At 37.5% G+C, this 22,734-nt stretch overlaps 1 protein-coding gene across 8 annotated transcripts in view; it reads left to right on the top strand.

Moving 5' to 3' along the window:
• HEATR5A (HEAT repeat containing 5A) overlaps positions 1–22,654 on the top strand; it is a 63,013-nt gene extending 40,359 nt beyond the window's left edge. For 6 of the 8 annotated variants that reach the window (XM_021403792.1, XM_021403794.1, XM_021403793.1 and 3 more), the window contains 16 exons: positions 1,455–1,481; positions 3,427–3,565; positions 4,695–4,874; positions 5,686–5,925; positions 6,571–6,752; positions 8,064–8,132; positions 8,555–8,734; positions 10,136–10,370; positions 10,801–11,049; positions 13,122–13,249; positions 15,103–15,250; positions 15,892–16,164; positions 16,999–17,223; positions 19,811–19,965; positions 20,512–20,725; positions 21,010–22,654. In XM_021403792.1, the coding sequence (XP_021259467.1) occupies positions 1,455–1,481; positions 3,427–3,565; positions 4,695–4,874; positions 5,686–5,925; positions 6,571–6,752; positions 8,064–8,132; positions 8,555–8,734; positions 10,136–10,370; positions 10,801–11,049; positions 13,122–13,249; positions 15,103–15,250; positions 15,892–16,164; positions 16,999–17,223; positions 19,811–19,965; positions 20,512–20,725; positions 21,010–21,311 (2,946 nt within the window). In that variant the 3' untranslated portion in view covers positions 21,312–22,654. The remainder of the gene's footprint in view (positions 1–1,454; positions 1,482–3,426; positions 3,566–4,694; positions 4,875–5,685; positions 5,926–6,570; positions 6,753–8,063; positions 8,133–8,554; positions 8,735–10,135; positions 10,371–10,800; positions 11,050–13,121; positions 13,250–15,102; positions 15,251–15,891; positions 16,165–16,998; positions 17,224–19,810; positions 19,966–20,511; positions 20,726–21,009) is intronic. The other 2 variants (XM_021403795.1, XM_021403796.1) reach the window with 2 other exon arrangements.

Raw genomic sequence — 22,734 nt, 5'->3', positions numbered from 1 at the left:
AGTACCGTATGAATTTTAGAATGATATATATATTGCTAAATAAGAATAAGTGCATTTCATGGCTTCCATACATGTGTTTGTGCATCTGTAGAAGCATCCGTACTCACCTCTATCCAAGAAGTTGTGAGCTCTACAGGGGAGGATTTCACCAAAGTCAGTGGTCTTAAATGGATGAGCTTTTCTCATTGTAAACTTGTTACAGAACTAAAACCAGTATTGCTGATTCTGACAATTTAGGAAATGTCACTCATGAGTGTCAGAAATAAGAACGGTTTGAGTATATGCTTTGCAGATCTGTAAGAAGATAGTTGCACAAGCAAACTTACACATTTGCAAAACTCGCCATCTTTCCACACAGTTTCCACCTGCTATATCACCGCCTAGGTAGGGAAGCAGAGTAAACCATTGGATTGGACCTGAGATCTGCCTTTGACTGTGCTTGGCACACAGGGTGACTTTTGGCAAGTCATTCTCCATGAGTGCAAATTTTTACATGCCGTAAACAAGGTGTGACGCCCCTCTTATGCAACGTATTTTGAAGTCTTTGAAGTCCAGAATTAAAGCAGGACATGAGATACTGTGTATATTCACCATTATTTATTTAAGGCAGAAAAATAGGAAAGGTAAAGAATCTGTGGTCAGATAAGTGACCTTTGAACTTGCTTCTCTATCCTCTTCCCCTGTGGTTTCCAGAAAATTCCTGTTTTCAACTTGCTTGCATTAAGCATGTCAACACAACTGATGTGGCAGCTGCAAGCTCTTCCACCTGTGTTCCTATCATCTGGACCACGACAACTCTCCAGACACCAGAGCATTTAGGCCATTGAGTTTGTGGCTATTTTAGCTCTGACAAAACATGAGTCAGGCAAAGGCTTCACAAGTTCTGTTGTTGTTGTGTATTTCTTTCTTTCTTTCTTTGTGTACACGTCTGTCATTACTAGCAACCCTTCTGCAACTTCTTCAGATATTCCTTGTTTGTCAATTTGATCTTTTTCCGTGGGACTTTGCACCTAACAGATGCTTATCCTTTCCGTTGAATTCTTTGCTCCAACAGAATAGAAATCATATGCTTTTTGTCATGCCTACCATTAGCTCTAACATAAAAAATTTTTAAGTATGGACTTCCAGAGACTGTGTTTGTGGAAGCTTATGATGTACTGAACGCTAATTTTCAACTGTAAGACAATAAAGATGTTTTGAGACCATAGATAGGTGTTGACGTTGTCTTAGTTCTGGTCCCTTTAAACACTAATATTAAGGGCAACTGGCTTGTGATTTACATTTTTCAACATAAAATATAAGATAACTGAACTAAGTTTTTGGTATGTTTGAGATAACATTCTGAACTTTAATATATATTGAATTTACATGTAACGGTCTCCTTGTGTGGTTGATATCACTGATATCTATATTTTTGTTTTGTCGTGACTGGTTTGTCATTTGTTTTTGTGCAGGAAATCTTGTTGGATAATTCTGTGTTGGTAGGTCTCTGTGCCTTGTTAATCCTGATCTCGAGCAGTTTGCAGTGTTATTTTTTTTATTTCATCTTCTCTCTCTTCCTTTTAACCATTTTAATGTAATTTCTTTTAGCATGTCAGTTGACATATGATTGTCATCCTAACCTTGCTAACTTTCTGCAAATGACACACTTATATTTCATTAATGTGCTTAGTTAGGCATCATTTTGATCTTAACATGTTCAGTGTAGAAAGGGAACAATTTGTTCCTTTAAGTTTGTATGTGGTGCTTGCATTGTTGTGTCTTGTTTAGTTATGTCTGCTACTCAGAACACGGGAGAATGAGAGAGATGAAAAATGTGCGTCCTGCTTTGTCCTGTAGCTTGAATCAAATCCTCTCTTTTTTTCCCTTTTAAAAACGAGCATGCAAATTATGCACGTCCAACTTGCGGTAGAATGTGTAGTCTGCTTGCATAAATGTTGCATTAAAAGCCTCATTTTTTGTTTTTAAGTTTCGGTTCAAGTATTTTGCAGAGTCAGGTTACTTTTCTTTCAGAATAATTATGCAGAAGGTCTATCTAAGCGTGCATTGAGTATATTATTTGGAGTGTTGTAGATTTGAGTGCATGCATGAAAATTCATAAGATGACACTTACTTTTGTTAACATAACAAAGCTGAAATTGTGTATCACTTGTTCTTTGTGTTCTTGTTATTTTTTAACAATGTGTTAACTAACTAATGTATATTAGTTACTTTGACTAACATACATTGACCTGTTTCTGACAAGTGAGCAGCATGACCTTACTGCAGGGTTTCTCTGCAGCAGACACTCAGCTCTGTCAATTTTAGTTGAAGGATGGTGACAACTTTACACAGTTGCAGCTTTGCACAATTTACACAAGGGTATACAATTGCTTAGCTGGAATGGATTACTTTCTCTTTTTCTTTTTTTATGATAACCTAAGGAACTTGTTCTAATTTAACCTTAAATATTGATGTAGCCATCCTGCCTGACCACGTAGTTGGTTCATTAATCTTTTGCATCCCCTTCAGAATGGTCTTAAAGCTGAATGCAAGCAAATTAAAAAATCAAAATGCTCCACTTTTAACAAAAAGCCTTGAGGCTATGGATTGTCTTCTTTTGTAGTGGTAGTTTTTGGTTTTGTTTTGTTTTGATTCTTTAGGAGGTTTTGCTTGTTCCTGTAATAGTGAATCTATTATCATGTATTTTTTTAATACTAAAAAAAAAAGCAAACACTAGGCTGGTGATGTTAAAAATACAATGGTATAAACTGCTTTTCCTAGAAACTGCTCAGGACAGCTGACTTGTCTCAGTATGATGCATTCACCAGTAACTCCTACGCTTCCTCTCACCTTTTCTAAAAAACAGTTTAATGTAATTTGATAGTACAATATCTTTTGCGATGGAATTGCAGCCATGTACTTTGTTCTTCCTTATAAACCTCCTTATATGTATGCAGTTCAGATTTACTAAAGTCTGGCCAACTAGCTCACAATTGTTTACACTGGAATATCCCTAGTTACTTATGAAGATGATTTGAGTGTATTTCTCTTGCGCTGAGATTTCAAGCCCATTATGTATACTCCGTGGTCAAGGAATACGTTTGTTCACTGAGACCATAATTCAGCTGTCGTTGAAGTTAATGGGGTCTTTCTACTGATATCAGTGGGAATTGAATCTGGCCACAAAACTGTCTTGTGTGTTACATTTAGAGAGAAAATATTGGAAGTATTAATATATTAGAATTTATTGTAGAAGTTTCAAAATCTTTCATTTGGAATTTAAAAAAAAAAAAAAAAAGGCAGCTGAGCAAAATTAGCATCAGTTCCCTGCTTACTGATTTCCCATATTTTCCCAACTGTAATTGTTCATAAAACATCGGCCTTACAGAAGTATGTCTGTAAAGGCTTGTTAGCCATCTCACTGTTTCTTTTTGCATGTTTCAGGTGAATCTCTGTAGTTCATACTTGTTATTGAGACGTGCAGTTGTAGCTTGCTTGCGTCAGCTTGTGCAAAGAGAAGCTGCTGAGGTATCAGAATACGCTGTTGCATTAGTTAAAGAGAGCAGAGAAGACTTTACTCCAGGTACTGTACTGAAGTTTCAAGATCCAAGAGCTTGACACACTCGTAATGAATTTTAAACACTCTCTACCATGGTTATGAAAACTTTGCTATGTTCTTGTTGAAGTGTTGAACCCCAAAAGATTGTCTGCGTCAGTTTTCTATATATTTTGGAAGCATCCAAACCCTTCTGAGTGATAAAATTAATATACAATTGCTTTCCATATACTGTAGATAGTAACGGTCACTAAACTAGAGGAGGCAGATGCTGTTCCAGAAAAATCTGAGTGTAACTACATTATAGTTTCATATTCCTGGATCTCAAATGCCTAGCTTCGTAGTCCTTACATATCTTACATGGTTTTCATAATTAGTTTTACTTTCACATATAAATCTCCTCCTAAACTAAAAATCTGTCACTTTGAGAAGGTATACAAGAACTTCTGATGAAAGTTCAGAGAACTAGTTGTGATTATCAAGGGTCCCTAGAATTTTTAACTATCTAGGGGGTTTTGAGCTCTTTTTTATTTTTATTTTTGGTGAAAGGGTCTGAAAGTGAACATCTTTATGTTCAGACCCTTCTATGAGAATATAGTGGTGATAAATGAATTCACTTTGTATTTCAATTCACACTTGTTTGCAAATTTTCAGTAGAGTCATTATAACCAAAATGCAGATTTTTGAACTTGGTAGTGTTGGATGAATAAAATCAGTCATACTCATTAACATATTGTTTCTGTGTGTTTGTTTTTGAGCTCTGTTGGAGAATAACTATTAACTTTATTTTTCATTTGAAGGATTGTTTTAGAATTACCTTATGATTCAGTGTGTGGAATCAGGTAGCCAAAGATAATCTTTTTCAGGACCTCGGATGCTACAGTGATTGTAGTATTGCAAAATTTGGAATAGGATTCTTCTCATTTTCTCTGGGATAACTCTTTCCCTGTTGGTAGTACGATCTGTAAAAGTCCAGTTTGTTTTGTACCCAGATGGCTTAGAAACGGCATTAAAGCAATACAGACTGTTATTTCAAAAATATTTAATAACTAGATGCTTGTTGTCAAGATACTTTGTGTGCAACCTTGAGTGGGGTTTCTGTGGTCATTAGTTTTGGGATGAACAACATTAATTTCACAGACATTGTCCTTTGCAGATATTAACATCAGAGAAATAGGCCTGGAGGGGGCATTGCTGGGCTTGCTGGACAAAGAATTGGATCAAAGATTGTGCCAGGATATCAAAGATACTCTGAATCATATGCTTACTTCAATGGCAGTTGAAAAGCTCTCTTTTTGGCTGAAGCTTTGTAAAGATGTTCTTGCTGCCTCAACTGGTAAGTACTAATAACCTCTAGTTGAGAATACAATGAGAATAAAGCCAGCAACAGTACGTTATGTCACTGAAGAAGAGTGTGCTTCTTGAATGTTCAGGAAGTGTATCATCATCCTCCATAATGAAACACTGGATCCTTTAACTTAGTTATTTCAGAAAGAATATGACTTCTTCCCTTTTGATTGCCTTTTCACTATTGAAGAGGTTTCTGTAAGCATTTTAGTGATGATATTGTAGCTGCATTATTGTCCTAGTGTTATTTCCATAAAAGGAAGGGAAGTGCAAAATACATCTGAGCTTGTGAATCCTGTGCAAGTACCTACAAGAAAAATACTCAGGCCATCTATTCTGTGGATGATAGGAATGACAGAGACCATAACATTAATGGACATTCCAAGCAGATAGAGTTAATTACTGTGCTGAATATTGTGAGAAGATTTTTTTTTCTCCTCTCTCTCAGTCTATGATAAAGAAGAGAAATTTCTTTGGATTTGAAAGGGCAGTAGCTTCATATGTGTCATATATTTTAAAATATTCACTTATTCCCTGCAGTTCTTCGTTTACTTTCACCATATTGATCTTACTTTCCAGCAGGTAGTATTAAAGAAGTGCAGACAACTTCGGTGCACTTTATTTTTAATTCTAGCATTGATTTTCAGACAGTAAGATTGAAGGGATCCATAGTGAGTTGGAGGAGGCTAGAGACAGACCTTAAAGAGATTCTCTTATAAATCCTTGTGTAATTTTTAGCTACAGTAAAGAATAAAATTACCTATTTTTTTTTAAATTTTTCTACTGTGTCCTATTAACAGATTTCAATACAGTAGCCGCAATAGATACCACTCAAGAAGAAGAAACTGCTAAAGTGGATGATGCATCCATATTAACATCTGAAAGTGATGAGAGGTTCCATCCTTTCAGTAATCCGCGGTGGTCCACCAGAGTTTTTGCTGCAGAATGTGTTTGTAAAATTATAAGCCAGTGTGAAAATGCAGGCAGTGCACACTTTGACATAACTTTGGCTCAGGAAAGAAAACAACGTGATTCAAGAGGTATGCCTTAAGCACTGAAATTTTCAGAGAATGCGTATTTTTATGCTTAAACTAACTGTTCATTTTTAGCATCTTAAATTCATCATAAATATGTTGTTTGTACTATGATTAGAAGTCTATATTGATTAAGGTGGAACAACTTCAATTAGTCAGAATATTGGCATATCACTGCAGCATCTATACTCATTTTTCTGGATATAGCACTGTGGTAACTGTATGAAGCCATTGTTTCTGCATAAGCATTGGTAATTAGAAGTGATAGCTGGCACCAGTCTGCAACAGCATAATTTGGCTATCTGGGAGTACGAAAAAAAAAACAACCACCAATGCCAATTTCAGTACCTCTCTGTGTTTATTTACAAATGTTTTCCTAAAAAAACCAAAAATTTTACTAGTAAATCTGCCTCATTTGTAAAGGTATTTACGCGGTACAGTTAAAAACTGAAAAGGAAAGTTGCCCTGATCAGCTAGCATAAGGTGTCCAAGTAAAGTTGTTGTAGTTGTATGTGTAAAATGCCTTAAATTAAACCTTGGTGTGTTGTAAAAATGTAAAATACAGATTTTGAAAATGTTGGGAGCGATATTATAAAATATATTATGTCTGTATTTAAATGTAATGAAACTATTTTTTATTTCTGTTTTCAGATGACTTTTTAGTATTGCATTTAGCTGACTTGATCCGAATGGCTTTTATGGCTGCCACAGATCACAGCGATCAGCTTCGTCTTTCTGGGCTTCAAACATTGCAAATTGTTGTTCGGAAGTTTGCAGCTGTTCCAGAACCAGAGTTTCCAGGTCATCTAATTCTGGAACAATATCAAGCCAATGTAAGCGCCATTGCTAATGTCTAAAGTTTTCCATAATAATAATTTGGAATAGATAGATAGCGGAAAATGCATTTATCCAGATTTAATTAGTGATTTCCTGAAGTCTTGTTCAGAATTTCCTTAAATGAATTCTGAGCTTTAGAGGATCTTAAGAAACTGTCATTACCTGTAATTAAAACAACTATTTTTCACTTATTTTCATAAACTTAAGATGAGCACTCATAATTCCTGTACCTTTATTATGCTGAGACACATCACCAGCTAAGTGTATTTATCTTCAGCAGACTTGTTGCAGAAATTTCATTTGATTTATCGTTTGGCTTTTAACAAAGCACACAGTGACATTTCATTTTCAATATCGACTCAAAACAGAACTCTTTCAGTACGTCCATAACATGATGTAGCCCGTTATCCCTATAATTTTTCAGTAGGAGCTTAATCCACCCACTAGGAGACTCTAAAAATCACATAACTGAATTGAAAGCCTGAATTTACTCAGGGATCAATACGAGAGTTTAGTTTGAAGATTATTTCGTAAATTATAGAGACCAACATTTATATTAGTACTTATTATATATATATATATATGTATTTGTGTAAATCATTGCAGAGGCTGATGGTCTCAGTGAGGATGGTGCCACTGCACTGGACGTAGTTTACATAATCTATTATACTTCATAATTTCATCCCAAAAAGCATCTGGCTTAAGTCTGAATCTTCCATTATCTTCTAAATCAGCAAGTGAAATTTTCATTAGCCTTTAGGGAAAATAGCTGTTATCAATGGCAGTAGATGAATTCTCTATAACCTGATAAGTATATATTTGTGTTTCTTTATTAGATAAATGGGGTTTAGGTTCTCCTTTCCTTTCACTTTGCAAATTTGACCAGCTTCAGCTGTTTATTTTCTTAGAGCTGTATTTTTTTTTTTTTTTTTTTGAGTTAGGAAATGTCACTAGGTGTGTTGCAAGTCTTTAATGGTTTGGAACGCTGTTTTTTCTTTTGAGAGCTACTCATCGAGATAAGAGCTCAGGAAGGAAGAGGTTTCTATTTCAGTTTCAGACTGTGCAAAGAATAGAAACTAATTTGAGGACCCCTTTCAAAGAGAACTATGCTTTTCATGTAAGCAAAACAAACAAAATAAAAAGTATGAATTCTTGTGAATCTTGCTTGTGAATCTCACCAAAAAAGTCTGAAAAATGAAAGAGGAAACTATGTTTTATAACATAAAATTGCAGCAAAGCCTGGCTATGGAAAATTATTCTTTACTTAGCTGTTTAGGATGTATTAAATGTTGTATAATTCTCTTTAGGTTGGAGCAGCACTTAGGCCTGCCTTTGCTCCAGAAACTCCTCCTGATGTCACAGCAAAAGCATGTCAGGCAAGTGTTGAAAGTCAGAAGTCTTAGGTAATAGACTCTCTGAAATTTTCTTTTTGCTAGATACATCACACAAGAAAAGGGGAATATTAAATCGTCTAGTCTCAAATTCTCAAAGCACACAAAATAATGTCACCCAGGCTACCTGTATATTATAACATCCCAGATTTTTTTATGCACTTTAGAATCTTTTGGGAAACTTTTGCAGCAGCTAATACTTCAGTTATTTAATTCATCCCTCCTAACGTTTTTGGCTTTTGTTACTTCTATATGCTGAACTGTAATTCAATTTAACACTGGTTATTATCTGAGAGATAATTATAACTCAATAGAAATGAAAAAAGTTTTACATCATTTTACATATGAGGAAAAAAAGAGTATCCGGTGGTGTTTGGCTCATTTCTAACTAACTTTTACAACACTAGGTGTGCAGTGCCTGGATAGCAAGTGGTGTAGTAAGTGATCTCAGTGATCTTCGAAGGGTTCACCAGTTGCTCGTATCCTCTTTGGTCAAAGTGCAAGCTGGGAAAGAAGCACAAAGTCAACAATATAATGAAAGCACCTCAACTATGGAGATACTGGCTGTGCTTAAGGCCTGGGCAGAGGTTAGTGTAATAGCTCTGTAACAGTAGTCATGATTTCTGGTAGGTGAATTAGAACCTTTCAGACAGAATGGTTTCAGACATTTATTACATGCTTCATTAAATAGAAATTGTTTGTTCTTTGCTATGCTTTGCTATCTATAAATAGTACATAAACACCAGCCCTCACCAGGTTGAAAAGTAAATGTAATCAACGAGACTCTTGGTAAGCTTGACAGTAGCACTGCTAGTTAGACTGTTTGCATTATACTATTGATATTTCACAGAATCACAGAATCAGAGAATACTTACATCTTCTGATGTTTCAGTATTAATTTTAAATTGACATGATATAAATTGTTATGGTATGGCAGTTGTGAATAGTTTTTTTTTTCATGTGCCATTTAATTTTATACAGGCAGTTCTTTCAACATTGTCAGCTCAGTACTGCCTTTGCTAGCTGCCTTAAAGACAGTTCACATCAATGCCTCTTTAATATACGTAAATGCAAAGTTAGATATTTAAAAATAAAAATGTGACAATGTATATAACCTCTAAAAGATGTCTGAGAAAGCACTGATGATGAACTTGATGTAGGGAACGGATAACCAGCTAAATATGATCACACATGGTTAATATGGTATTTGTGCAAGCAGAGGGATCTTTTGAAGAAAGCAGGCAATAGATGGCATTTATTTGACAATTTATAGAAACACAAATGGTCTATACTGAAGAAAGAATGTTGGCAAAAAAGGGAAGCAATCAGAGAAAAGCTAGCAAATGGGAATAGAAGTCTTGAAAATGTCTTTACATTGAGAGATTTTAGTAGATCAGCTACTTTCATGTATTCAGGAAAAGATAAGGTGCCATTATCAATTTAAAATGATTACCTAGAGAAGAGTTTTTTAATGGCATATAACAATCATCCTTTCACTGGTCAGAAGCTCAGGCAAAATTCAGACTGAATGTGAAGTTAGTGTTAGTTGTGATGTGACATGGGGCAACAGGCACAAACTGAAACACAGGAAGTTCCATCTGAAGATTGTAAAAAACTTAACTACTTTAAAGGTGACAGAGCACTGGAACAGGCTGCCCAGAGAGGCTGTAGAGTCTCCTTCTCTGGAGAAATTCAAAACCCACCTGGAGGCTTTTCTGTGCAACCTACTGTAGGGAACCTCCTTTAGCAGGGGAGTTGGACGTGATGATCTCCAGAGGTCCCTTCCAACCCCTGCGATACTGTGATTCTGTGAAGTACAGCTTTTTGAAGTGAAGATAAATTTTTGTGACCTGTAATCTGGTAATCCACACCTACTGGACTTGAAGCAGGAATAGATTCTTGGAAATCTTGTGCTTGCTCAACAGTTGTGATCATGGTAGTTTTCCAAGTATTAATGTTTCTAAATGTTTCTCCAAATATATAAACAGGTTTATGTAGTTGCAGTTGAAAAGCAAAAAAATCAAAGTGATGCACACAATCACTCCTTGAAAATGACAAACTCTGAAGAAGAAAGCTACAGAGATACAGCATCTTCAGCCAGTGGACTTGCGGACTTAGTACAGGCAGATCTTGGAACATTGAGCAAACTCTGGCTTGCTGCACTTCAGGATTTTGCGCTTTTAATTTTGCCTTCAGAATATGCATCACAACTACCTGCTGAAGGTAAGGAGGTGAATAATTTTTTTTTTTCATAGCTCACTTCCAATCATTAATGTCCTACCTGACTTGTGTTAGATTTCAATAACATAACATTGTATAGAGAATACGCATACTTGTGTACTTATATATAAATTAAGATTGCTTATGAGAACCGAGCTTTCAGTGATGTGATAGTTTGTTCAGTGTCCATGTTGGTTGGATACTTTTATGGTTGAAAGAAGGGAAAGGTAACTGTGTTGGATTCTGTCCAAATAAATCAAAGTAAATGTCCATTTTTAGCCTAAATTTCAGTTATTTTTCTTTCACTTGAAAGAAAAAAAGTCATAAAATACAGTAAATATTTCAATAAGAAGAATCCCAATTTTTAATGAATAAGGAATTGTTATAATTGGAAACAAAAGGTAGCCTTGAAACATAACTTTTCTTTTTGTAGGTGGTGCATTTTATACGGCCGAGACGATAGAAAATGCCAGACCTCATTACTACAACTCCTGGGCACTTATACTTCATGCTACAGCATTATGGCTTACTAGCACAGGTTTCATTGTTGCGGATCCAGATGAAGGAGTTACTAATCTCTCTAGACCTGTCACCCCAACTACAATGTGTCAAGATTCTTCTACCAGGCCCTCAGTAAAATCTCCTGAGGATGTGAATACTGACAGGTTTCATCTTATCTTGGGTTAGTGTATAATCTGTCTTGATTCTGTAATGCCAAGAATGTTTATCATTTTTAATTGATAAAGCTGTTTGCAAAAAATACTTCATTATTCACACTTCACTGCATTCTTGAATATTGTCTCTTAGAAAAATATAGTCAGGTGAATTTTAAGTCCCAGTGACATAATTGTAATGTGTTTTCCCAATTGTTTAGCTCACAGTGAACTTCCACAAGCCCTAAAGCAAGTGCTTCCTGCTGTGCTTATAAACATGCAAGTTCAAATTGCATGAACAAACTTTAACAGACACTTTCTATAGCACAGCAATCCTTAAACATACATTGATAAGTTGTCAACAGTTTATGGGCTGATTTGGCCCAGTTCCATGACTAATGGGGTGGGGAGACCTGCTGACCCATGCCCTGGGAGAGGAGAAAGGGGAAAAAGGAGAAAAGGTAGGGAGATGGGCCTAAAAACAAAACAGTGGCAACGAGCTATGGGAGAAAAACGTGATTTACTAAATATGATATTGGAATGCAAGATAACACAATTTAATTCAATGTAATTGGAATTGAAACTAATAAATAAAATGAGAGAGGCAGTGTCCAAAACCAAAGGCCTTACTCGAGTTCTGAAGGCGAGACGGCTAGGGAGCACACACCACAGTGACGAGCAGTAAAAGAAGGGCTGTCTCATGACTTGCGAGCAGTTTTATCTTTCCCTCTGAACAGAAAACGGAAACAGAACAGTGAAAGTCTTCTGAGATACGCAGTTCTTCTCTTCTGAGAACCAAACACACAGAAAAATCAACAGTCCATGAAACTGGAGCACTAACTCTTTAACTCCCAGTGCACTACATGATGTTATGATGTGGAATACCGATAACAAAAATCATAAAGCCATGACATCAGTTTCCCAAGTCATCAAATATTTTGGAATTACTGCTGTAAAACTGGGATGAGAACATGGATCACAATTAATATAAAGTTTATCTCCAGTGTCACAAAATGTTATCTGAAGAGTCCTGAAACCTCAGAAAGAAGTGATCAATTTTATGTGGTCTGGAATTTGTGAGCTTAGGCCCATGTAATTTTCTTGTAGCTGGTGACCCAGCTGTGGTAGCTGCAGTCGTTAGCATTTCTGTAAGATGAGAAGAAAAAGCCTCAGCCTTGGAGTTTATGAACCATTGTTAACTACTCTGTTATTCTTTTCAGTTACATAAAGGAATTCAGTTAGGCAAATATTATATGTACGTGTTATGAATTGTCTGCCTGTTGTGGTTTAAACAGGCAGTTAGCTGAGCACCGCAGTCATTTGCTCACTCGCCCCCTCTCCCTCCAATGGGATGGGGGAAAGAACTGGAAAAAAAAAACAACCACGTAGAGCCTGTGGGTTGGTATAAAAAAAAAAAAAAAACTTACTAAGGCAGAAAAAGAATAAAGGAATAATAATAATAATAAAGATAATAGGAATGATTATACACAAAACAAGTGATGCACAACCACTTGCTCGCCGCCTGCTAACCAATGACTAGCTAGTCCTGAAACAGCAGTTGCTCCTCTGGCCGACTTCCCACCATTTTCCAGTTTTTTTTCGCATGATGCTGTATGGTATGGAATATCCTTTTGGGCAGGTTGGGTCAGCTGTCCTGGTTCTGTCCCCTCACTGCAATTTGTGCCCCCACATCCCCTCACTGACAGGACAGCATGAAAATCTGAGAAACTGAAATCTCGTTGGCTCTGTTCAGCACTGCTCAGCAACAACTGAAACATTGGTGTGTTATCAACATTGTTTTCCTCTTGAAGCCAAAACATATACATGTACCAGCCACTATCAAATAAAAATAAATTCTGTCACAGCTGAAGCCAGGTTACTGCCTGTTCATCAGATCTAGAGCTCAATGTTTTGCTTGGAAATGGTTCTAACTTATTTATAAGAGTTCTTTCACCAAAATATTAAAAATGGGAAATTAATCCACTTAATATAAAATGCAAGTTCTGTTTGTGTGTCTGCTCAGCATACTATTAGATTACTTAATGATTGACAAAATTACTTTTTAAAATTTTATAATTTTTTTTTCTTCTGATACTTACAGGAATTAGTGTGGAATTTCTCTGCTCTCCTCGATCAGATGCAGCTATGGAGAACATTATTGCCTGCTTACGTGCCCTACAGGCTCTCTTTGATGTTCCATGGCCAAGATCTAAAATAGGTGGAGATCAGGTAATGTATTAATGATCAGAATCCCAAGCTAACTTTGAAGGATTTAAGAAGAAGCTCCTTATTGGTTAGACCCCTCAAGTCCATACAGACTTTCATTTGCTGTTCTGTGGTACTGGAAAAGACTGGGCCAATCTTCCCCAAATCATCTTTTCCTTACAAAGAGTAAGTAGTATGATGCTATAAATGTTTGGAGAGATGTGGTTTATTCTTTAGAAACAAATGTTATATCTGCTCATATCGGCAAAGCTGTCTTCCTCTTATTTTTATTAGTTCTAATCATTGAACTTTGTTACATAAAGTAATTGCTTTTTGCGCCTAAGTAACGTTCATCAAAATACGGAAAATGGCAGGAATGATTCAAGAAGAGAGTGGTATAATCCAACCTTCATACTTGGAAATGACGATGGGATTGTTTTTTAAGCTAGATGTGACTGTAAAGGCCAAAAGAAAAAAGCTTCTGGAGCAGCAGTGATGAGAGATGTTAGATACATAGACTGTAGTTTTAGTTTTGAAGATGGCAAAAGTAACGTCTTGTAGACTAATTCTTCATACAGTCTATAAAACAAAACAGCGGGTGTAAGGTTCTAAGCATAAGTTTGAGTCAAAGGTTATATCCAGATTGTAAGGCTGACTAACAGACTAGAAGCAGGTGCTATTCCTAAAAATGAAGGAATTTTTTGGGAAGAGTTAAGTGCTAATTTTGAGCTTGACATCCTTACGGAAAAGCCAGATTTAAAGCATAATGTTAGTATGAGCAGTATCTCTACTCTGTATTGTATATCCAAGAATCTTCAACACAAAAGTAGTATGTGCATTATATGCTTTGAGATCCTCCCTTGCACAGGAGAGAGGAGAAAAACAGGAGCAAAACATGGAACCTGTTGAAGGTGGGGAAGGAGAGAGAACTTGAGAAGATTTTGTAGGGCAGGAATAATTAGATAAGTAAGATAAGAGCCAAGTAGACATGGAATTCCAGAATCACTGATTGTGGTGGAATGACTGGCAGTGCAGAGAGCAATGATGTAGTGGCTCCAGATGTGGTGGAAATGAAGTTACCACAGATTTCAGCTAGAGCGGTTTTCTTGGTATGCAATAAAAGCTGGTTAGAATTTGTGCTCAAAACAGTGCCTGTAAATAATAGAGTATAGAGACACAATTTTCTTAACATTCCTGATCTTTCTTTGTGGGAAAGGGCAGGAATCATAGAAAAAGCTATGCTACAGGATTTCTTAACAGTGGGGAAAAAAAAGCATGTTCCAGATATTCTTTCCTCTGCCCTTTGAAAAAGATTCCACTTCTGTATTTGTTAGGATTCAATCTATCTAGTTTTTGCTTCATTTTCTGCTCTCAGAATGAATACTTGCATAAGTTCTCTTACTCTCTCTGTCAAAGGACAGTGCAATTAATGCTGTTTTAAATACTAAAGAGGATAAAAGAAAGCTGTACAAAATAAATGGTATTAAATCTTTTTTTCTTTAAATTAAGCTTTATACCACCTTTTGTGCCGCACCATTGTCTAACACAGCACAATTGATATCTGTGGGTGTGTCTAAGTTCTGCTAACTGTTGTTGCTCTCTCCAAGGAAAGGAGGGATTGTAGGCCCAATACAATACCATATTCCTATCATCATGAGTTAAAAAAGAATTGAACTCTGCTGCTAGCAGCTATAAGGCTTTAATAAAGTGCCAACTCCTGTGATTGTGTCAAGAGTACTGTTATGTTCCTTAGAGAGATCAAATCAATAAGAGTAATACTGTTGGTTCTAACTGTTATTAACCATTTGGTCAAGAGTGACTGTTTCCAAAATTTCTGTGTCAAAGTGGGTATACATTAAGCATTTTTCTTACTATAGGAGTTGGCTGTAGAGCTGCTGAATGTTTTGCATCGACTGATACTGACCAGAGAATCACCTGATATTCAGCTTGCTGCCCTTGAAGTTGTTCGTCTGATTCTTTTTGCAGCTCAAGAACATGTGAAGGAAAAGCGGAGAAGTGCAGAAGGTACAGTAAGGCACAAGATGCTGAATATATATTCTTAAGGATATGGCAATTCTTTATTGGAAAGTAGGATTCTTGAAGGTGGTATTCCAACATATATCTTAACTGAAGTTCTTCACAGTTAGTGACTAATCCTGGTTCACTTCAGTCAGCCCAGGTGCCTGACTTGAGAAATCAGGGAGGCATGATAGCAGGTGCTTCTGGACTAGAGGCATGAACTGAGGAGAAAAATTGGAGAAACTGCAGTTGGGATAAACTTGTGTGGTGACAGGGAGGGAGAAGTCACGGAGAAAAGGGGATCGATTGCAGTAGAGCAATAGAGAGACTGCGTGTGCACACACTCACAGCTCTTACAAGCTGGACTCCACTAGTTTCTCTGATGATAACTTTCTAAATTTAATGAGAAAAACAACAAAATAACATCGTGTTGGCATGGTACCTCAGCATGTTTGAAGTCTAAATCTATTGTACCCACTTTTGCGTTTCCACAATCATAGCACAGATTGCTTATTCAGAAGGAATAACGCACGCACATACATACAAGTCAAGTTGTTATTTGATGATGAAACAGTCTTAAAATGTAAACTTTTTGGAAACAAGGTACAGTCTGCAGATTTCTGCCATATTTCTTCTTTCTGTTTTAGTTGATGATGGTGCTGCAGAAAAGGAAACACTACCTGAATTTGGAGAAGGCAAAGATACAGGAGGACTGGTGCCTGGGAAGTCCTTGGTCTTTGCAACACTGGAGTTGTGTGTTTGTATTCTTGTCAGACAGCTTCCCCAGCTCAACCCTAAATTAACTTGTAGCCCTGCAGTTCAATCAGGAAAACATCTGTTACTATCAGAAGACGGAAGTAGGCTGGTATCAGCAGCATTACTTATTCTCTCTGATGTTCCTGCAGTCTGCTCTCCTGAAGGTATGCTATTTCATCACAAGGAAAGATTAAATGAAAGATTATCTGTCTCTTCTGAGCAGCCTGGTTACTACCTTCTTTTCTCAGCTGGATAAATCTGGCAGCAAGTTTCATGATCTGCTTGTGACGATTTCCTGTTCTATTTTTTCTTTTTTGACTGTCAGATAACAGCATTTACCAAAGCAATTGAAAGAACCTTTTTTCTTCTTCTCCTGTTGTTGCAGTGCAATTAATAGATTTCTTACATACAGAGGAGTGTACAGGAGCTGTATGCTTCTATCCTACTTGAATCTTCTGTTCCAGAACTTATAATACAGACATAAATTAAATTTAAAAGGCAAACATATCATGTTAAATTTCACTTAAAGCTATCATTTGAACATTAGCAACCTGCTCTTAAGTAGTTATGGTTGGTTCTTCAAATTAATTGACTTTTACCCCATGATTCATTTTGAATGCACACCAACCTTTAAGAGCTGGTGTTTTTTTCCCCAACAATATTGTATTCATACATATGATCTTTCAATGCTGTTACAGCACACTGGTAAGCCATTTCTGTCCTACTTCTCCTTTCACACCTTAGGTGTCTGTGTTATTCCCTTTGCAAACTATTGCCTTTACCAGCTCTGTGAATTGCTTTTTCTGACATTTGTGCTCTATTACAGAATTCTTTATAGGGGCTAGTGTACTCCAAATGGAATAGTTAATAGTTCTTCCTGTTGTTGTAGGGTACAATATGATTTCTTTTCTCCATCTTTAGCCCGTTATGTGTCTTTTTTAATATCAAATCTCCCTGAATTTTTCATTTCACTACAGTTAATTTGCACTGTTTTACAGGAAGCGTTTCAGTTCTTCCTACTATTTTGTACCTAATTATTGGAGTACTTAAAGAAACTGCAGTCAAAGAGCAAGACGGCCAGCTACCTTTGCCAGTTGCTGCATCTCTACAAGCTCTTAAAGGACTTCTGTCTTCTCCAATGGCTCGAGCAGAGAAGAGTCGGACTGCCTGGACTGATCTTCTGCGCAGTGCTTTGGTCACTGTGCTTGACTGTTGGGATCAAGGTAAGGACAAGTTCAATTTATTTAGATTATAGTCTAATAACGTGTTAGCCAAATAATTCTCCTGCAGATAAGTACTGTTGAAACTATAGTGCCATCCTGCCTCTACAGTTGACGTGAGAAGTCACAACCTGTAAATGATAGATGTGGAACTGCAGGTGTACTCCTGTGTTACATAATGCCACAATGTAGTTACACTGTGCTATGGAATAAACAGGAGTTGTATCTTTAGTGTAAAGATGAGCATAAAAGACAGTTGTACTACACATGATTTCTTTACAAAAACTAATGTCTGTATTGGCAGCAAAGCGAATTAAAACAAGAGTTTAAGTAAAATACCTTTTTTAACCTCATGTTAGTGTTCTGTGTACTGTTTCTTTAGCTTACCTATTTTGAACTTCTGGCTTTTGTCATTCCTTCTGTTTAATCTCAAAGCTGTAGCTGTTATTGGATCTTTTGTTTATAGCTCTGTTTTTAATTTATTTGAACAATAGCTTCAGTCATACCAAAAGGATTTCATTGCAAATTTTATAGAATCATAGAATTAGCTAGGTTGAAAAGACCTACAAGATCATCCAGTCCAACCATCCACCTACCACCAATAACTCCACTAAACCATGTCTCTCAACACTATATCTAAATGTTTCTTGAACATCTCCAGGGACAGTGATTCAACCACCTCCCTGGGCAGCCCATTCCAGCGTCTGACCACTCTTTCAGAAAAGTAGCGTTTCCTAATGTCCAGCCTATAAATCTCCCCTGGCGCAACTTGAACCCATTCCCCCTCGTCCTGTCACTAGCTACAAGAGAGAAGAGGCCGTCCCCCAGCTCACTACAACCTCCCTTCAGGTAGTTACAGAGAGCGATAAGGTCTCCCCTGAGCCTCCACTTCTCCAGACTGAATCCCAGCTCCCTCAGCCGCTCCTCATAAGGCCTGTGCTCCAGACCCCTCACCAGCTTTGTCGCCCTCCTCTGAACACGCTCCAGGGCCTCAGTGTCTTTCTTGCAGTGAGGGGCCCAAAACTGGACACAGTACTTGAGGTGGGGCCTCACCAGGGCTGAGTACAGAGGGACAATGACTTCCCTACTCCTACTGGCAACACTGTTTCTGATACAAGCCAGGACGCCATTGGCCTTCTTGGCCACCTGGGCACACTGCTGGCTCATGCTCAGCCGAGCATCGACCAATACCCTCAGGTCCGTTTCCTCCACACAACCTTCCAGCCGCTCTGCCCCAAGCCTGTAGCGTTGCCTGGGGTTGTTGCGGCCAAAGTGCAGGACCCGGCACTTGGTCTTGTTGAATCTCATCCCATTGGCTTCAGCCCAGAGATCCAGCCTGTTCAGATCTCTCTGTAGGGCCTCTCTACCCCCAGGCAGATCGACACTTCCTGCCAGCTTGGTGTCGTCTGCAAACTTACTGAGGGTGCTCTCAATGCCCTCATCCAGGTCATCAATAAAGATATTGAAAAGGACAGGCCCCAGCACCGACCCCTGGGGAACACCACTCGTGACCAGTTGCCAGCTGGATTTAACTGCATTCACCACCACTCTCTGGGCCCGGCCCTCCAGCCAGCTCCTTACCCAGCAAAGAGTGTACCTGTCCGAGCCACGGGCTGCCAGTTTCTCCAGGAGAATACTGTGGGAGACAGTGTCAAAGGCTTTGCTGAAGTCTAGGTAGACCACATCAACAGCTTTTCCCTCATCCACCAGACGGGTCACTCGATCATAGAAGGAGATCAGGTTGGTCAAGCAGGACCTGCTCTTCACAAACCCATGCTGGCTGGGCCTGATCCCCCGGTTGTCCTGCAAATGCCGCGTGATCTCCCTCAGGACAATCTGCTCCATAACCTTCCCTGGCACTGAGGTCAGGCTGACAGGCCTGTAGTTCCCCGGATCTTCCTTATGACCCTTCTTGTAGATGGGAGTCACGCTGGCAAGTCTCCAGTCTTCTGGGACCTCTCCAGTTGACCAGGAATGCTGATAGATGATGGAAAGCGGCTTGGCTATCTCCTCAGCCAGCTCCCTCAGCACTCTCAAGTGGATCTTGTCCGGCCCCATGGACTTGTGGCAGTCCAGGTGGAGTAGTAGGTTTCTGACCGTTACCTCCTGAATCATGGGGGGTTTGTTTCGCTCCCCATGCGAGACTTCCAGGTCAGAGTGTAGAGTACTCTGGGGACAACTGGTCTGGCTTTTAAAGACAGACGTAAAGAAGGCATTGAGAACCTCAGCCTTTTCATTGTCCTCAGTGGCCACATTCCCAGCTGCGTTATATAACTGTCAAAATAGGTTGTTGTACTCCAACATGTCATACCAGCTTTTCAAAGATACTTACTGCATTTCTTATAAAATAAAAATGGAATAGGAGCACACTGGTATTTCTAAATATGCATGTCACCACTCCTGAATTGTTATTTTGGCCTTGGCTTTTGTAACAGTACAAGTCCATAGCAGTCCATCAAAGTGTGTCATGTATTTGAAAAAAGAGATTCCTAGAGAGACCTAGACGTTTCTATTCCACCTCTTTGTAACATTTGAATTCATAGAATTACTTCTTAATGCAAATCTAACAGACCATTTGCTTTATTGACAGCAGATGGTCTTCTCCGAGAACTCGATGAAGTGAGCCTGCTTACTGCTATCACAGTATTTATTATGTCCACCAGTCCAGAAGTTACTACCATAGAGTGCCTTCAAAAGCGTTGTATTGAGAAGTTTAAAGTAATACTTGAATCAAAAGATCCTCTTGTAAGTAGTAGTGAAGTAAGAATATCAGTAGCATATTAAAGGCATTTTAGCTTATTTCCTATTCAGTTGTTTCATGTTTTGACTCCGGTTAATTCTGTCTTCCCTATATCTGCTGTGTTCTGGAATGGTTTGAACAAGTTAACAAAATCAGGTCCAGCAGTGCATTTTGCCATTTTTTATTCTCTATACAGAATATTCTATATTCTTAACATTTTTTCTTTTTTTTTTTTTGCGTCAGACCCAGAGCTTCAAACATTGATAAATATGTGACACAGTGCTAACACATAATCTTAACTCAAAACTCTGGGGAGATGCAGGATTGGAAAGAAACAGGATGTGTGAGCTAGTTGTTGTTAATAATTTGATTACAAGTTATAATGCTTCTATGAATTACTATGCATGAGCACTCTGCGAACTGATTTATTTAAATTTTGAGGCAGACTTTTCTCCCCCCTTAAATTTTATCTGACAAACAAGTTTTAAAACACTCTGACTTGTATTTCAAGGTATAACACTTTGTAACTGTGAATTTGATTTTCTCTCTAGGTACAGTACAAATGCTACCAGCTGCTGCACTCCATCTTTCAGCATCCAAACAAAACCGTGTCATATCCGTATATTCACTCTCTAGCATCATTCATTGTGGGAAAATTGCAGGAAACAGAAAAATCAAAACCTGAAAATGCTGCAGAACTTCAGGTCGTTCAGGAAGGAATAAAGGTGGTAACAGCTCTTACAGCCGCTGCTGAGGAAGAGCACCGTAAGTTGCTTCCATTATTTGCATCCAAAACATTACACACACTTAAAGTTGTCACAGGTAGTAAATTAGAACAAAAGGATCTCTGGGAATCGACTCCTCAACAATAATTGCTAACAGAATCGTTAGAATGTTGGGTCTTTCTAATATACAGTTCGAATAGCGTTAGCTGTTTTACAATGTGTGTTAAATGCTGGCTTGGTTCATGAGAGAGAAATACTTCCATTTGCGATGTGAAGCTGTTCTTAAAAAGTGTATGCTTTAAGTCCTCTTTTCAATGCTTACAGGCGCTCATCTGGTGACCTGCCTTCTTCCCATCCTTATTTCCTTTCTTTTGGATGAAAATGCCCTGGGTTCTGCTACAAACGCAGCAAAAAACCTGCATGAGTTTGCTTTGCAAAATCTCATGCAAATTGGTCCACAGTACTCATCAGTTTTTAAAAAATTAATGGCTTCCTCTCCAACCATGAAAGCCAGGCTTGAGTCAGCTGTAAAAGGCAATCAAGAAAGCATCAAAGTGAAGACTGCTAAACTTGCAAAGAATCCTGGAAAAAGTTCGAGCATTCAGCTGAAGACCAACTTTCTTTGAAGTCTCCTATTTGCACTTTGTTATCAACAGCAAAAAATGCTCCTTTTAATTTCTAATCAGAGGATTTCTGTGAGTTGCTCTCATGTGTAATTCAGTTTGCATTGAAAAATTATAGAAAGCTTTTAAGAGAAAATGGATCTCTAGGTAACTGCCTGTTAGTTTAGCAGACTTCTCTAAACAATATGAATAGAACTATCAAAAGCAATCTAATCTGTGTTTTTGGATTAAAGTACCAGACATACACATGCCTATATTAAAAATCTTTAGTGAACTTTATGATAGATATATTTAGGAGCAGCCCACAGTTAGCCAAAAAGTAAAATTAATTTTGTTTTAAATCAATGTTTGTCAAAAGTAAATTACCCAAATCATTTTTTTGATGCAACTGGGATATAAATTTACTTGCAGGTGGTAATGTATCCTAATTACTAATTTAACGCACTGAATTATTAAGTAAGCAGATTAAATATCCATGTAAACATTACAATAAATTATTGTTGATCTCAAAAAATCAGTAAAGGTAATATTAATAACTGTAATCTTAATAACTTCTTGAGCTGGCCAATGTTTAACAAATGCTGTGAAATACAGCTTTACAGTGCTTCTTCACTGAGGACTCAGTAGTGCTTTACACTGTGGGGCTGCTGTGCATCTGTAAGCATTTGCAGGCTTGGTGCCTTGCTGCTTGGCATAGTCTCACTTTTCAGGATGTATACTTATGTTAATTCTGTATTGCGCTAGCCAGGCAATTGAAGCTCAAATCTTGTCCATGATAGGACAGCGATTTTAATATACTGTGCCTCAATTCAGACATCTATTCTACCTGGATGTGTGTTTCCTGAACTTTAAATGATTGAATATATACACACATCACTCACTTAAATCTATGCATCTCTGCAATGAGAGCTGGATGTACCTGAAGTCAGCTTGTCTTGTGTCAAATGAAGTACAACAAACTCATAATAAGAAGTATTTAATTAACATTTTTATTAGGGAACATATTTTAATATAGAAAAATAACTATTAAAAATTGCAATGGCTATAAAGTATTTTCTACATATAGTATTGACTTTTTTCGTAATACCAGTATTGTCTAAACCAAACACTATCAAACTGAGGATAGAATTTCCTTCTTGATTCTAATTACTTTTTAAAAAATAAAAATAAATAAGAGAGGGAACTGAGAAACACACTGTGACTCAGGAAAAGTGTGATGTACTGTATTTTATTAAAAGTTTTGTATATAAATATAATTGTAAATTGTACAGAATTAACCATTTGACCAAAGTTCTAACAATTCATTTTTCTAATTTACATAAATAAAGCTAATTTTCTTCACTTAAGATTTGTCTCAGTCATTTTACCCAATAGCAGAGGAACTCTAAGGACTTCCATGACAGAAAGAAATGTTTGTATGCTGCTG

This window comes from Numida meleagris, chromosome 6 (genome assembly GCF_002078875.1).
Source record: "Numida meleagris isolate 19003 breed g44 Domestic line chromosome 6, NumMel1.0, whole genome shotgun sequence".
NCBI classification, from domain to species: Eukaryota; Metazoa; Chordata; class Aves; order Galliformes; family Numididae; genus Numida; species Numida meleagris.
The sequence above is the reverse complement of the archived record's forward strand: the minus strand, read 5'-3'. Positions and strand labels throughout refer to the sequence as shown.